Below are 16403 nucleotides of genomic sequence, written 5' to 3'. Positions count from 1 at the left end.
ATAAACAACATTGCAGAAGGATTACAGTGGTTAGTATATCATCTGTCCCCCTGGAGTACAACTTCATCAGAGAATACACTTTTTAAAAGTGAAAATAGTTTTTTGTGATGATTCAGTTGCAATTCAAAGTTATTTACAATAGTGATAAGAGTATTTGGCACCAGCTTTGTGGCCTTGGTTTATTATTTCAAAGACAAGAGAAGTTATTACTGGTGCTGTGGATGTGAGGATGCAAAATCAGCTGTGGTTCTCCTCCACCAGCTGCTGGTATTACAGAGTGGTTGAGGTTGGTAGGGACCACATGAGATCATCTAGTCCAAACCCCTTGAAGGGTCACCTAGAGCAGGTTGCTCAGGACCACATCTAGATGGCTTTTAAATATCTCCACAAGATGGAGACTTTACAACCCCTTTGGGCAACCTGTTCCATTGTTTGACAATCTCACAGTAAAGTGTTTTCATGTGTCCAGATGGAATTTCATGTTTTAATTTGTGTCCGTTGCCTAATACTGTCAGTGGACACTGTTGAAACAAATTTGTCTTCCTCTTCTTTGTTCTTTCCTAGCGGGTCTTTATACACATTGTACTACTAGGAGAGGTTAAATTATACGTGTCTTGTAAATAGGGTGATAGATTATATAATTCTTCCCTCTTTTTGCGCTGCTCATCTTTAAAATGAACCTTCCCAGCATCAAATTTTTATTAAATTGCCTTCACATCTTGAGTGGCTTCAGTGTAACGATATAATGTAGTGCATAGAGTTGTAGTAATAATGCAGATGAGTTAGTTTGTTTTTAAACAAAACTCTGAGGTCTTTGACATCTTATTGGCTAGCAAGAAGATTTGATCTTTGGATGAACTGGAGCTGGTTGCTAATACTAATGCTTTTAAATTCAGCAGCCATTTGACTTGGGGTCTAGAATCTGATGGCTGCTACCCCTCGTACAGTGGGGTTTTGATTTGCTAGTTTAACAAATATCTGTAGCTTCATTTGGTTGATTCCATCTGTCATGCTAAATAGTGGTACTTCTGATTCCTGTGTATTCAGATCAGCCTATGCAAAATAGTTAATACCAGTTGCAGGTAGAATTCCTGTCAACTCAGAGCTGATCAGAATTTTGTTTTTTTCATTTGTGAACATATCCCAATTTAATGGTTGTCTGCACCAACATGACTGGAATTAGTGTTTTACAGCCATGCTCTTCTGTGTCGTTTATTAATGAGGAGAGTTTTATACCTACAGAACCCTGTAGTCATGATACTTTCTTTGTTCGCTGCTTTATTTAGAAGAAAGATAAGTTATGAAATTTCCCCATCCAAAAGAGTCAGGCTGAAGAAATCGCATACTTCTCTAACCTGAGCCACTCATCAACACTTGATTGAGTGCTTTTGTGCATGTATAGTAATACGCTGTGCAAGGTGCCACGTGGAGTTAGAGAAGGCAGAATGATTTTTCTTCTGTTGGTTATGTTATTGTTAAGGAAAATGACTGGATTATGCACTATAAAAGTCGTTATACTAGTGAAAACCCCTTCTGCAGATAATGTTGCATCAGCATAAAAAGGGTAACTTAACACTGGTGAAAATCCTCAAGGCAGACTGACCCTAAGGTAGGTATTTGATGACACTAAAAATATTCAGATTGCTGATTGTTTTTTTTTATGTCTAAGAAGTACGTTTTCACAGAGTAGTGGGTTTGGGTGATGTGTTTACATTGCACGTTTTATTTTACTCTTAATTCACCATTAACAGAGTAAAGAAAACCACAAATGTATTTTCCAAGAGCATTTAAAACTTGCCAGGAAGCAAATCACTGTGAGGAATAGTTTCTGTGTGTTTCAGCTAAGAGAGGGACAGGTTCAAGAAACAGTAAAGCTCAAGATTATTTCAAATAGTAAATCCAATAGAATTCAATAAACATTACATTAAAAAAAATCTGTAGGCTGGCACACTTTGTTACCTGTATGACTTATGATATTTGAGGAGATTACCAGGAAAGAAAATTCAATTCCAGAACTCCTTAGAGGTTTTGTTTCCTTTTTTTAGATATTATTGAACAATCAAAATCCAATTTCAGCTGTTTACTGAGTTTCATCTTTAGCTTCCCAGTGTTGTAGTGTTTCTGTGTCAATGCAGGTGAATATTTAATTTTCAGAACTATCCATGAATTTTTTAGTGTGGAAATACTTCTAAAAATTTCCCCCTCGTTTGGGGAGGGAAGTCAAATGCAAGTCGAAGGGACTTTTATGTGTATATTTAATGTTTCCTGACTATCTTATTTGTTTCTTTACTGGTACAGAGAAGTCTTCCTACATTTTCAAGTCTACACATCAGCAGCAAGGAGTAGGGTCTGTCGTAGTAGTTGTGTGAGGAAAGGATATTGTTTCAACACCAGAGAAAGACTAAGAAAGGAAGGAATTGCTTGTGGTCCTTCTTGAAATTAATTTGGCTAAGCTAAGGAAGCTGTTGTAGGGCAAGGAGCCTATGATGTCGTTGCCATCACGGAAACGTGGTGGGACGACTCATATAACTGGAGTACAGCTATGGTGGGGTACAAACTCTTCAGGCGGGATAGGAAGGGTAGGAGAGGAGGCGGGGTAGCCCTCTATGTAAGGGAGGACTTGGACACCGTTGAGATGGATTGTGGTGATGAGGAGATTGAGTGCCTGTGGGTTAAAATCAGAGGAGCCCACCAGAAGGTAGATTTTGTGATGGGAGTCTGTTACAGACCACCCAGCCAAGGAGAAGCAGCTGATGAGCTCTTCTATAAACAGCTGGGGTTAATCTCTAGATCAATACCTCGCATTCTTGTGGGAGACTTCAATCTTCCTGGTATCTGCTGGAAGTACAATACAGCAGAAAGGAAGCAGTCTAGGAGGTTCCTGGAGTGCGTGGAAGACAACTTCCTTACACAGCTTGTGAATGAACCAACAAGGGAGGGTGCCCTCCTGGACCTGCTGTTTGTGAACAGAGAAGGCCTTGTGGGGGATGTGGCAGTAGGTGGACGCCTAGGACTAAGCGACCATGAGATGATAGGGTTTTCTGTACTAGGTGAAGTGAAGAGGGGGATTAGCAGGACAGTAGCATTAAATTTCCAGAGGGCAGACTTTGAACTCTTCAGAAGGCTGGTTGGCAAAGTCTCATGGGAGACGGTACTTAAGGGCAAGGGAGCCCATGAGGGCTGGGAGCTCTTCAAAAAGGAAATCCTAGCAGCTCAGGAGAAAGCCATCCCCATGTTCCGGAAAAAAAGCCGGCAGGGGAGAAAACCAGCTTGGTTGAACAGAGAGATCTTGAGGGATATCAAGAAGAAGAGAAATGTTTATGGGCTCTGGAAGAGGGGTCAGGCCTCTTGGGTGGACTACAGGAGGGAAGTGAGATTGTGTAGAGAAAAAATCAGAAGGGCTAAGGCTCAACTAGAAATCAGATTGGAAAAGTCTGTGAAAGATAACAAAAAATCTTTCTATAAATATATAAATAATAAACGGAGGACTAGGGAGAGCAAACAGTCCCTACTGGACGCAGAAGGAACAACAGTGACAGGGGATGAGGAAAAGGCTGAGGTACTTAATGCCTTCTTTGCCCCAGTCTTTAATTGTAAAGAAAGTTGTTCCCTCTGTGTACAAACCCAGGAGCTAGAGGAGCAAAATGAGGCTCCCATGATCCAAGAGGAGGTAGTCAGAGCCTTGCTAGCCCAACTAGACACCCACAAGTCCATGGGGCCGGATGGGATTCATCCAGGGGTATTGAAGGAGCTGGCGGATGTGCTGGCCAAACCCCTTTCCATCATCTTCCAACAGTCCTGGAAGATTGGGGAAGTCCCACTGGACTGAAGGCTGGCTGATGTTGTGCCTGTCTACAAGAAGGGTTGCAGGGAGGATCCAGGGAACTCCAGGCCTGTCAGTCTGACCTCAGTGCCAGGGAAAGTCATGGAGCAGGTGATCTTGAGTGCTATCATGAAGCACATGCAAGAGAACCGGGTGATCAGGCCCAGTCAACATGGGTTCACGAAAGGCAGGTCTTGCCAAACTAACCTGATCGCCTTCTATGACAAAGTGACTCGGCTGCTGGATGACGGAAAGGCTGTGGATGTGGTCTTCCTGGACTTCAGCAAAGCCTTTGACACAGTTTCTCACAGCATTCTGCTTGGGAAACTGTCAGCCTCTGGCCTGGACAGGCGCACACTCTCCTGGGTGGAAAACTGGTTGGCTGGCCGGGCCCAGAGAGTGGTGGGAAATGGTGTGAAATCCAGCTGGAGGCCAGTGACAAGTGGGGTTCCCCAGGGCTCAGTGCTGGGTCCAGCCCTGTTCAACGTCTTTATCAATGACCTGGATGAAGACATCGAGTGCACCCTTAGCAAGTTTGCGGACGACACTAAGCTGTTTGGAAGTGTTGATCTGCTGGAGGGTCGGGAGGCTCTGCAAAGGGATCTGAACAGGCTGGACCACTGGGCAGAGTCCAATGGGATGAGGTTTAACAAGGCCAAATGCCAGGTCCTGCACTTGGGGCACAACAACCCTGTGCAGCTACAGACTAGGAGAAGTCCGTCTAGAAAGCTGCCTGGAGGAGAGGGACCTGGGGTTGTTGGTTGACAGCCGACTGAACATGAGCCAGCAGCGTGCCCAGGTGGCCAAGAAGGCCAATGGCATCTTGGCTTGGATCAGAAACGGCGTGACCAGCAGGTCCAGGGAGGTTATTCTCCCTCTGTACTCGGCACTGGTGAGACCGCTGCTTGAATCCCGTGTTCAGTTCTGGGCCCCTCACCACAAGAAGGATGTTGAGGCTCTGGAGCGAGTCCAGAGAAGAGCAACAAAGCTGGTGAAGGGGCTGGAGAACAGGCCTTATGAGGAGCGGCTGAGAGAGCTGGGGTTGTTTAGCCTGGAGAAGAGGAGGCTGAGGGGAGACCTCATTGCTCTCTACAACTACCTGAAAGGAGGTTGTAGAGAGGAGGGTGCTGGCCTCTTCTCCCATGTGCGGGGGGACAGGACAAGAGGGAATGGCCTCAAGCTCCGCCAGGGGAGATTTAGGCTGGACATTAGGAAAAAATTTTTCACAGAAAGGGTCATTGGGCACTGGCAGAGGCTACCCAGGGAGGTGTTTGATTCACCTTCCCTGGGGGTGTTTAAGGCACAGGTGGACGAGGTGCTAAGGGGCATGGTTTAGTGTTTGATAGGAATGGTTGGACTCGATGATCCGGTGGGTCTCTTCCAACCTGGTTATTCTATGATTCTATGAAATTAAAATCAGGAAGGATGAGGAAAAAAGATATATCCGTTGCTGTGTTCTTCTGAACGCTGCTTCCTGTCTTCCCCCAGGAGCTTCATCCTTTCCCTGATGTTCCCCTTGAAAATATCTGGTCAAACGTGGAGAGACACTGTATTACTGCTCTGAAACAGAGTGGTCTGTGTAATCAATTCCATTTCAGCTGTTGTATTTAAAATAAAACCACCACACATTGAATGGAGCTCAAATGCATTCATTTTTTTTAAACTAGAATGAGAAACAGGAAAAAATACATATGCAATATTATGTTGCAGTGAACTTTAAGCAAAATATTTCAAAGACAAGTAAAGGGAACAGAGTGCTTGAGTTGCTAAACTGATGGCAGCAATGTCTGTTTTTTTCATCCAAGGTGTTTAGAAATCTCATCAAGGATGAATGGGGCCCAGAATCCATTCTTTTGCTGTGTTTGGAGGTGTCTGGATCATATCTCCTAACTTTGAAGAAAGTGATCTACCAAGATGTTTTCTATTCTCTGGTTTCCCTACAGTCCTTCTAGCTTTAAAGTTTCACTTTAATTAATTACTTGACTATTTCTTATAGACGGAACTGGGTTTCCCAGGGCAATCAACTGCAGGCAAGAACTGTGCCGCTGTACCCATAATGGTGAACGTGTGGCCCTATTCTGTGTCATCATGTATGCAAAATGCTTTGGGAATTCTCAACACTGAAATATCTTATAGGTGTGTCCTGAGTGAACTATCTGAATTATTTACTTTGAGTTCAGGAAAAGAGGGAGGAAATTCAATGTGTGGTTGGTTGAATGTCCTGAGTAACTTTCTGAACCACTAAGAAAATTACTGCTGCTTTGTTTTATTTCTTCAATCAATATTTAGAAATTCTGAGTCTGAGAAGCTAGAGTCAAAGTGAATTTAAAGAACATTGAAGGTCCAAAGGTGTGTGTTTTTGTCAAATAAGTTACCATACTGGAAGAGAACAAATTATGTTTCATCGAGCTTCTGATCATCAAACCCACAGAGCTCTTCTGGCATAGAAGCATACCACAGGCTTCTGGGCTATTTGCTATTTGTGTAAATCTGAGAGGTAAGAGCATGAGCTTGCTCTTGCTGTGGAGTCAGGCATCCCATGCTTGTCTCCAGAATTTACATCATTTTACACTTAGTCTACCTAAAAGTAGGAGATACTTGTGTTTGTTTGATCCATCTCTTCCTTACATTCATTGTAAATTGATGGCCTTTGTGTTGACCTTTTAAAAGCAGAAGAGATCACATCTCTCTAAAAGTTGTTGAAGTGATACCTCCATAGGGAAAAAAACCACCCAATCCCTTGCAGAAATGTTGCAGAACGTGTATTTAAAGGACATGAAGTTATTTGCATGAGCTTTCATTTGTCGTTTGCAAGGAAGTGGTCATCCCCTGGGCTGCTCCTAGCCCTGTGGATGCTCTGGGGTAGCAGAAAACAGAACACTTTGGAAGATGCTAATGCAGAGTGGAAAATGAGAAACAGAGTGAAAGTTTGTTTTCTTTCAGTACAATGTTACTCCTGCTCCTTTTGAGTACATAAGAGCGATCGAGCTTCTAAAAAAGCGTGTAGAGGAGAGGAAAAACAGTGGGAAGAGAGAATATGGATAGGCTGCCTTTGCTGTTGTTTTCAAGCACTTGTTCTGGCAGTTCTTCCCATTCCCTATCTTTGAACTTGTTAAAATGGAGATCAACCTTCAAATGAGAAGAAAAGCAGTTGGGAGCACTTCATTTTTCATCTACCTTTCCTGCTCTTCAAACTTGCTTCTCAGAAATGTTGGCAAGTGGAACAGGGCACTGGGCAGGCAAAAAGGGCACTGATGAGAGTAAGAAATAGCTTGTATCCTGTTTTCTGCTTTACCACTGACATACTGCATGATTTTGGGGAAAATCATTTCCCTGTCACTGTTTTCTCCTTGTATAAAACAGAGAAATAAGTTTTCAGCAGATGTCCTTTCCTTTCCAATTTTCTGATTAAAAGTGCTGCATAAGAACTAGTCAGTGTATCATTGACTGCGTGAATACTACTGAATCTGTAATATTATTTCTTCCTCTATGTCAGTTTGGGATACAGAGTAAAAAGGCCTGGTTTCCTCATTTTTCATTGCTTTCCCCAGTGCTTAGGACCTCAGGCCACTGGTGTTATGCAGCAGATGCTTTTCATAGATCAGATTAAGGGTTGATAAAGTAACAGAGCCTCATGCAAGCATCCCACTGTGCTCTTGAAACTGGAATTTCATTACTGGTAACGATCTGTATGGTCTTGCATTTACCTTAGAAAAATGTTATTATTAAATGAAAGGGGGGGAGCTATTTGGAAAGAAGAGAGGTAGTATTAGTACTAAATTCTTGCTAACATATAGCGTTCAATATGTCACTGAAGGCCTAATGTTATTTAATGTATGGATTCTTCTAAATAGTGGATGTGTAATTCTCCTAAGATGTTTTATAAACTATAAGAGGAAGAGGTACAATTGTTCACAAATGTTTCACTGAAATTGTTTTAAGTCAGTTAAAATTGCCTTTGAGAGTAGAGTTGCACTAAAAAGAGAGAGGAGTGATGGAAAAAAGAAACCCCAAAACAGGGTCCTGCTCAGTCTAGAGTTTCAGGCAAGAGAGGAAAAGGTCTGCTTATCCAGAGCCAGATGCATTGTTAAAAAGTTCATACTATCACTTTGACATTTAGAGTAGGACTCAGTGTCTTTGTGAATTCCTCTTCATATTACCAGTGTAGGTCTCTGAGCTCAGACCATTTCACAAACCATAACATTTTTTAGTGAGTGATTGATCTGTATTATGTGTCTGAGCCATCAGAAGAATCTTGGGATGTTGCTTGTATAAACTGTAATACAATCTGATCCTGGGCATTTAGTTACAGACTTTCATAGACCTATTGGCGATACTCGATCCTCCTGGATTTGGGAATAGCGCTTATCTGATACCTTAAAAAAAAAAAAGAAGGGGGGGGAGGCAGAAAAAAAAAAAAAGCTCCTCATTTTCTCTGTTCCCCACTTAAATAACTCAACACATCTGGTAACACTGTAGGATCATTGTCCTTTCAGTTCCCCTGCAGCTCATATTGCTACAATATTTCTTTGGTATCTAGTTTCCTAAAGGGCAATGTGATTTTTTTTTTTAGCCTGTTTTTATAGGTCTTGCAAATTAACCCATATGCATTGCAAGAAAAAACATGACTTTTAATCAGCACCATTTCTAAAGTTAGCGCTTGCTCTGTGTATATGAATATGTATATGAACCAATGTTTAAAAAAAAAAAAAAGAAAACACAAAACCTTTCTGCTGGTACTCAAAACTAGCATACAAATGTGGTTTTATTATCAAATGAAGTATGCCTAAATGTTAAAATATCTTTCTGTTGGGGGTTTTATCATTTGACTTCTTGTCTTCAGTTACAAGAATGATAAAAATTGAAATGAAATCTTTTAATTCAATAAGAACTGCATTGAATTTTAGGAAGCAAAAAGAAGAATCAGATATAGACTCATATGCATAGGAAATTAAACGTTCAAGAAATTAAAACTTTGTGAGCTACTAAAGGGGTAGCCTTAAGGTGTGCTTATTTGAAATGCCTGCATTTAATTTTACAATAAATCTGAGTATTTTGTTCCAATTAAGACAGTTCATGTGCACGACTTCAAATTGTACAGTAGTTCCAGGGAGACTGTGGGCTACTTGTTTTACATTCTGGATCAAGTTCAGATTTTTAGGCTTCGCTTGAATAAAATAAAAAGTCTGAACCCTGAAGATAATACAGATTGATAAATCTGATTTAAACATTCCCGTGTTGCAGACTTTCAGTGTATGTGGTACAGCTGAGCCTCAGGCCATGCACTAAATACATCCACAGTGCATTCCCAGGGCACCCGAATACCAAATGATCACATTTGAAAGGTTACCTTTCTATGGATTCTGACTTTTCTGTATTAGCCACGAAGATTAGAATTTTAACAGCTCCCAATGAGAGGTATTGTGAAGTATTTACTTGGCAGGAAAAAAAACCAAAACAAAACAAAGCCCAGCTGAGGTACTGTCTCATATTCATGAACTGGGATTTATTAGTTCTGTGAATGTCCTTGTGAGAATACACTCTATAGTTCACGCTGTAGAAAAAAGAAAAGAGGCTTGTTTTTTTATTTATATTAACTGAAAACTTTGATAGAAGAGTTAGTGAGGTAGGGATTTTAGCAGAGAGACAGCATCACTCTTTTGCAGTGTATATCCCAGTACATCCTAATCTTTCACACCTAGCTGTCTTCAAAGTTACAACCATTTGTCTCTCTGGAAACCTGACAGTAGCTTTGTTAGTAAATTTGGTGATTGTTGAAGATGTAAGGCTTCTTCTCATTTTCTTTTGCAGGTTGTGGAACTCATTTCAAGTGCTATTGGTGACTTAGTTCAAGGTATATATTATGAAAACTCAAAATCATCTGAGGTAAGAATTGCAGTATTTTACATACCCAAGAAGTTTGGTAGCATTTAATGTGTGACTACAATAAATGTGATGACTTTCATGTTTGTTTAAAAGGAGGAGGGAGAGGGATGAGGAGAATTAGTTGCAGTCCTGGTGGTCAGCAGTAACATCATTAAGACACCTATGAACTCTGGAAGTTTCTAGAAATGCTCAAGGAGGGACTATTTTATTTCTGTGAGTGCCTAATAAAACAATATCATGTGTCATTACTAAGAGCTCTAGAAATGCCTTACAATGGGCTTCTCCCAAACACTTCCAGAGTTTTCTAGCCAAGGTTCTGTTAGAGGTGTTTATTACAATGTTGTTGACATCACTAATATTTTCATGTTAAATCTCTCATTTCCAAGCCCAAAGATGTTTACAAAATGCTTCATCCCAAACGTATATCAGGTCCTTCCTTCTTCTGAGTGTTCACCTTTTGTTAGTACAAACACGAATGTTATCCTGAAGCAGTAGGACTGTAGCACTGTACTTCTCACCACCAAAAGTCATGATGCACATGTTGCAGGATTCAACATGAGCACCGACACTGACTGCCAGCGTTTCACACCAAATTATCTTGTCTTTCTTTAAGGGCAGTTACAGATGTGCTGTGTTATTGTATGGCAAGAACTGTAATGAAAATTGGCCAAACTTGATCTAGGTTGTTGGGGTTTTTTTACCAGAATATTTAAGGAAATGTGTAGAGACACTTCTTGAAGTCGGCTCGCTTTGGCAGGATATGTGAGCAAAAAAAGAGTTCTTTCTTTAATTTGCTATGACTGCATCTTAACACATGCAAAAACCTGATAGTTTAAAGTTGCCATGACCTCTACAGGTTTTATGATAGTCAGTTTTCACTGTATAGGAGTGATGAGCAGGATGTATATGTGATCTTGAAATCCACTGGAGTAGGTAGATTTATTTACAGTGATATTTTCTCATGTGCCTCATTTGCTTCAGAGACCTGAATCTTAACATTCAGTAGGTGAGATGGCTTGAAGGCTGCAGAAATATTTGAATTTGTTTCTTTGTTGTGTACTTAGATTGCAGCTCTGGTTTAATAATGTTGTGCTGTAGTATGTAGCAAAATTAATACCGTAGTGGAAGCCCTGATCACCTTGGTTACTGCCACAGTCATTACCTGTGCTGGTGGCTCTGCACCAGACAAACCACAGTGGGCAAATGGAGCGTGCTGTCAACTGACAGCAGTTGGACCCTGGAGGGTGCTGCTGCACCCAGCAACTCTGCTGCTCACTATTTGTCTCTACTGCTCTGCAGCAGAAAAAAATGTTTTACTTGCCTAACCTCGTTTAAGCTCATACCTCTCATTTTGTTTGAAACCAGTTAGGTAGGAAGCAATCACGCTGATGAGTTGAGCGTTTTCCTCAGAGGAAGCAAGAGCCTCTAGCAGGAAAGCGGTAATGGCACACTGGGGAGATGCCTGGGGCTGTGGGCTCACCAGGTGGCACGGCTGCACGCCAAGGAAGATGCCTACAGAGCATCCTCTGGCACCTCTCAGGAGCAGTCCCTGGGTGGAAGCATGGCAGCACTGCAGTGCTGGGAACTTTGTGGTCCTCCTGCACCTGCTATGTTTAATCCATGAAAAATCAGGCTAAAGCCTTTGGGATTGCTCCCAAGTACTATGCTCTGGGTTATGTGTTAAAATCGATGGCATCTTTGAGATTTTTGCAAATAATGATTAAAATTATATTTTTTGTATTCAAGTAGATTTCTAAATACAATTAGAACACATATAAATCATATTAAAAAAAAAAAGGCCAACTACTCTTTTGTGTGTAGAAGTAAAGCTCTATGAGTTCATCTCAGCTATGAGACTGTGTTTCAATTTAACCATAGCCCCTGTATAAATGAGAAGTGGCATGTACTGGTTGGGGTTCATGCAGTATTCTTAGTCTTCTTTTTTCATAGTCTTTCTTGTTCTCTTTATTTCTATTGGATTGCAATCTACCTATGTAGATGGCAAAGAAAGTGTGAGAAAAACTAAGCACAACTGCACAATATTTACCCTGCCTTGGCTCATCTATGAAGAGCAAAGCTTCAGTGACATTTTATCTTTGATGAGAGCTGAAAGTATATTATGCCCTTCCTAACTCAAAACACAATTAGCTTGATGACCTAGTAGATGCTGAAAATTACATCACAGTGTCTGAAGCTTTGGTCTTTGTGATGGGCAGTACATGGGTTCTGGTCAGACCTAGAACAAACAAGCAAGCGTGGGATCTGTTCTAATTTTTATTTGTATCTTATCCTCTGAGAAATTTGGTTCCATGCTGTATGAGACACACATCCCTGCTGCTTTCTTTGCACTATTCTGCTCAGGCAGTGTCCCATTCATGCCCTGAATATCTGTTTAGCAAAGATTGCCAAATGGACTAGGTCAGTTGCTGGTCTGTCTTATTTTTATCTTTGTGCATCATCCTCCTGACCCTAATTGCAATTGGTCTGAAACAAAAAAGTGAACTACATTTCCTAGAGATAAGACAAATGCTTTAATCTGCTCTGCAGCTATATCTCAAATATTAAACTTCATTTCTTTTTAAGAGTAGGGCATACGGATGTTAGTAATGGTATTTTCATTGCTGGGAATGTCTTCAGTTTGAAAAGCAGGATATCTTCTCTTCTTTTCTTCCCCCCCCCCCCCTTTTTTGAGGCAGGAAAACTATACTTCATATGTTAAATGTTTTTAATGCAGTTGTTATAAAGCTTCTCAGTACCATAAAATAGCCTGATTTATCACCCAGCTTTTTTGAACTTTGCTACGTGTTTACCTAGATGGTAAACAAAAATACAAAAATAACACCACGAAATTAAGCTTTCTCTTAAGTTAATGTTTACCAAAAAAAAGAGAAAGTTTCAATTTATTCAATTAGGATGACCCATTTGACCTAACAAAACTGACCTTATTTACTCATGACGATAAATGACGGATATAATTATTTGGCAGCTCTCATTACTACTTCTTTTTTCTCTGTAAAACCATATGTGATTCTACAGCCATCCCATTTTAGTACATTCTGTTTGGTCATTCTTCATCTTGTCTGCATGCGGAGATCTGTGTGAAATGGGGAAAATAAGATAATATTTAACTTTTCACCTTTATTTGAAGTGACGATCCAATCTACAAAGTGTAGGCTTTGGTTGCAAAGACAGCCTGAAGGTAAGGGCTGCTACTGATGTTCAGAGCACCAAATAGCACTGTTTTAAGACATTGCATTAGCAATATTAAGCTAATATTTTGGACTGTAAGCTGGAGCAGAAAGGGGTGATGTGATAAGCCTTCGCAGCTTTATGTGCTAAATCCCTTCTCAACTCAAAATTCTGTGAGTAAAGGGCATTCTTCCCAGTTCCCACGTGTCTTTCCTAAATTTAAGTCTAATTTGGGAGTAAAAATTTTTTCCTTAGTAAGTGCAGAGATTAAAGTTGTCTAATCTTGCCTTCAGTCATGATCGTGGTATCTATTTTTAACAGAAAAAAACATTGCACTGAGTCTTTGTTTCCTACTTTTAAGAGACTGAAGGCTTCTAGAGTGTTTGCTAACTCATGGAATACTGTTGCACTTTTAGAAACCTTCTGTCTTAATTTCCCAGATCATTTAACAAATATTAATGAAGAATGCTTAAAACCCCTTTCAGTTCACTGAAGAGGGACAAGAGATACAGGGAAGCTCAAGGTCAAACAGCAGAATCAAGAGCAAGACTTGATTGTCTTGGCTCATATGCTTTACCTGTGAGACCGTTCTTGCAGTCTTAAAGTGTTAGGGACTTTCACAGGAAACTGCTTTGTTAATTTTTCCCCTCCTCACCTTCAAAATACATAGCTGATGCCAAATGTGTATTACCTAAACTCATTTTTAGTCTCAGAATGGGACTGTTATGTAAGACAAGACCATTTCCTGCTTGTACCACTGATGGCTAGAAGAGTTGTTAGGTATTTTTGAAAATTACGATGCAGTTGTGTGAAAATTATGCATAACTAACATATAAAATAAGTATAAAAAAGAAATACACTAGTGGTAAGTGCTCAATTTACCAAGTAGTGAACTAACAGCCATTTGTTTGAGCCCAGCGTAGGTTTTGTTAATGAATGTAAGTTTATTTTCCAGCGAAGCACAGATTGCATGCAGTGAATTGTACCAATTCTTCTTTGATGTTAGGTCACCAGTCCTGCTTTGAGATACTGCATGTGTCCATCAACTGGCCTGCTTATGAGTCTATGTTATAAGTAAAGGATTTGCTTGTAAGTTTTACCATAGGAGGTAAATCAAGTGTATTTTGAGTCACGTAAAACACCTTTTAGCATGGCAGCAAGCAGAGCTTTCACTGTTTGTTTGTTTTTTTTTTTTTTAATCAAATGTTTCTGTTGTCAGGCAAAAGGGAAGGGTGAAATATGGAATTTGAGTAAAGAGCATCTGTGAAAAGAATGGGTAAATGTTTCACAGGGGAGAAAGAAAAGCATAGCTAGAAAGGCGGCCAATGCTATTTGTTTACTGCTTTGGTTCTTTTAAACACTAAGCTTTTCCAGAGAGATTTAAAAGTAACAGATGTGGAGAGATATTTAAATTTATTATAAGTTTTCAAACTTTTATTTTAAATGATGTGCTACTTTTTTTTACAGTGTCATAATGAAAGCAGTAGGTAGTTGGTGGCATGCTTTATTGACCCATTTCTAGACACCCTTATTCCTTCAAAACCTGTGAAGATCTGTATTAATAGACCAATAAAACACGCCCTGTCATGTTCAGCAAGCAGGAGTACATCTGTGCAAGCTTATGTGAACCACATGGAAGATGTTTTGCAGGGTGTTGCTACTGGTAGAGAGATAGTTGCACTGGATCTGATTTATGTAAAATAGAAGTTCTTGAACTACCTGATTTCAAGCTTTAAAATGCTATTTAAAACATTTTTTGGTGGATTATTTGCCCATTGAGAATTGAACTGAAGTTTGATATAAGTAGTTCAGACATTGGATCATTTTGTCCAATAGCAGATGGCTAAGAAAGAGCTGCCATGGCATGGAAATAAAGTAAAGGCTCCCTTACAAACTGAAGTTCTGTACTGAGAAGACTCTTGAGTTCTACTACTTCCTGGTTTTGCAAATGGTTTCATGCACTTTTAAGACATTCATATTTTCCTGAATATGTTTTTAGCTGAACTGCATATAAGCATCATCTTTGGTGTAACAAATCAAACTGAGTTACTCCAAGTTCTGCTTTTAGACTGGGGATCTTTGTTGCCATCACTAAGCATCCTGATGGTTACGATTGCATATTTTGTCCTAAAATTTCATTTTCTAAAAGTTTTTGTTTCTTGTTGCCTAAGATTGTTTCAAACCCAATTTAAATTATGGAAGTTGCTTAACAAAAAAATATCAAATGGCTGATTTCCTTCTAACGAAACAGTAACTGACCTTGCCATTAGTAAAATGGGAGAACCCTCAGCTGTTCATAATTTCCTGCAGGAAATGATGATCCAGAGCTGGATTTGGATGTTTTCTCTGTACTGCCAGGCCACCATTACCCAAACTGTATCTGGACTTAGATGGTTTCTTCCAGGGATGCTGAGGGGGGCTTGGCTCTTTTCATCCATCTTCTGCTACTCAAATGGCATCAGGGTTGGTTGTGATCTGGACCCATTTCTTGTGGGCAGAACTGTGAATTAGCTAATCAAATGTCTGAGCAACATCAACTACAGCTTAAATTTATTTGTGTTTAAAAAGGCTTTTATATGAAAGGCTACTAGGAGTCATCTTGTTTTATATTTATAAAATATATTTATATTTATGCTTCGAAATATCCATTGCTGACAAAACAAAACAAAGCTTGCAAAAGAAGTGAAAGTTTCTCTAAAAATAACAAGTGCTGTGATGAGATCAGGTTTCACAGACTTTGCAGTGTAGGGGTGATTTAATTTTTCCCTTGGTGCTTTAAAATAACATTTAGATCTTGCCATACATACCCTTGTTGTAAGAATGCAGTTTAGTTGTTGGGCAGTTTATATATAATGTGAGAGTTATGCTTGGGGGAAAATGGCGTTTGGATTGTTGGAAAACTTTGCTGAAGAATGGTTGTGTCTGCCTTTGCCTTCTTAAGCAGCAGAAGCTTTAGGGGTACGTGTTCATAAGAATTTCTATAATTAAAATCAGCTATATTTTGGCTTGGAGGCTCCTATGTTAAAGCACATTCATGTAGGCATAATGTCTTTTTACAACTGACTTCTTTCTGTAATGCAGAGATTCACTATACCTATATTTTTAAGATTTCTGTATAGGGTTTGCATGGCAAGGTCATGGTAGCAGAAGGGGCTACAGAGATGGCTTCTCTGATTCTGTGAGAAGCTGCTGGAAGCTTCCCTTGTGCCCACAGAGCCAATGCCAGCTGGCTCCAAGACGGATCTGCTACTGGCTAAGGCTGAGACCATCAGCAACAGTGGTAGCGCCTCTGTGATAATGTATTTAAGAAGTGGAGGGCAGGAGACAGTGGGAGAGGGGAGTGAGAATAAGTGAGAGAAACAACTTTGCAGACACCCAGGTCGGTGAAGGAAGAGATGGAGGAGCTGCTCCGGGTGCTGGAGCAGAGGTTGCCCATGGTGAGGACCATGGTGAGGCAGGCTGTCCCCCTGCAGCCTGGGGAGGTCCACCCATCTGTGGCTTATGG

The 16403-nt window shown here is 40.3% G+C and overlaps 1 protein-coding gene across 1 annotated transcript in view; it reads left to right on the top strand.

The window, feature by feature from the left end:
- Positions 1–16403, top strand: part of PDSS2 (decaprenyl diphosphate synthase subunit 2) — a 120380-nt gene that overhangs the window by 86407 nt on the left and 17570 nt on the right. The window contains exon 4 of the mRNA XM_069851669.1: positions 9635–9709. Within this exon, the coding sequence (XP_069707770.1) occupies positions 9635–9709 (75 nt within the window). The remainder of the gene's footprint in view (positions 1–9634; positions 9710–16403) is intronic.

The sequence above is a fragment of the Phaenicophaeus curvirostris genome, chromosome 2 (assembly GCF_032191515.1).
Source record: "Phaenicophaeus curvirostris isolate KB17595 chromosome 2, BPBGC_Pcur_1.0, whole genome shotgun sequence".
Lineage (NCBI taxonomy): Eukaryota > Metazoa > Chordata > Aves > Cuculiformes > Cuculidae > Phaenicophaeus > Phaenicophaeus curvirostris.
This window is presented reverse-complemented; position numbering and strand designations above follow the sequence as displayed.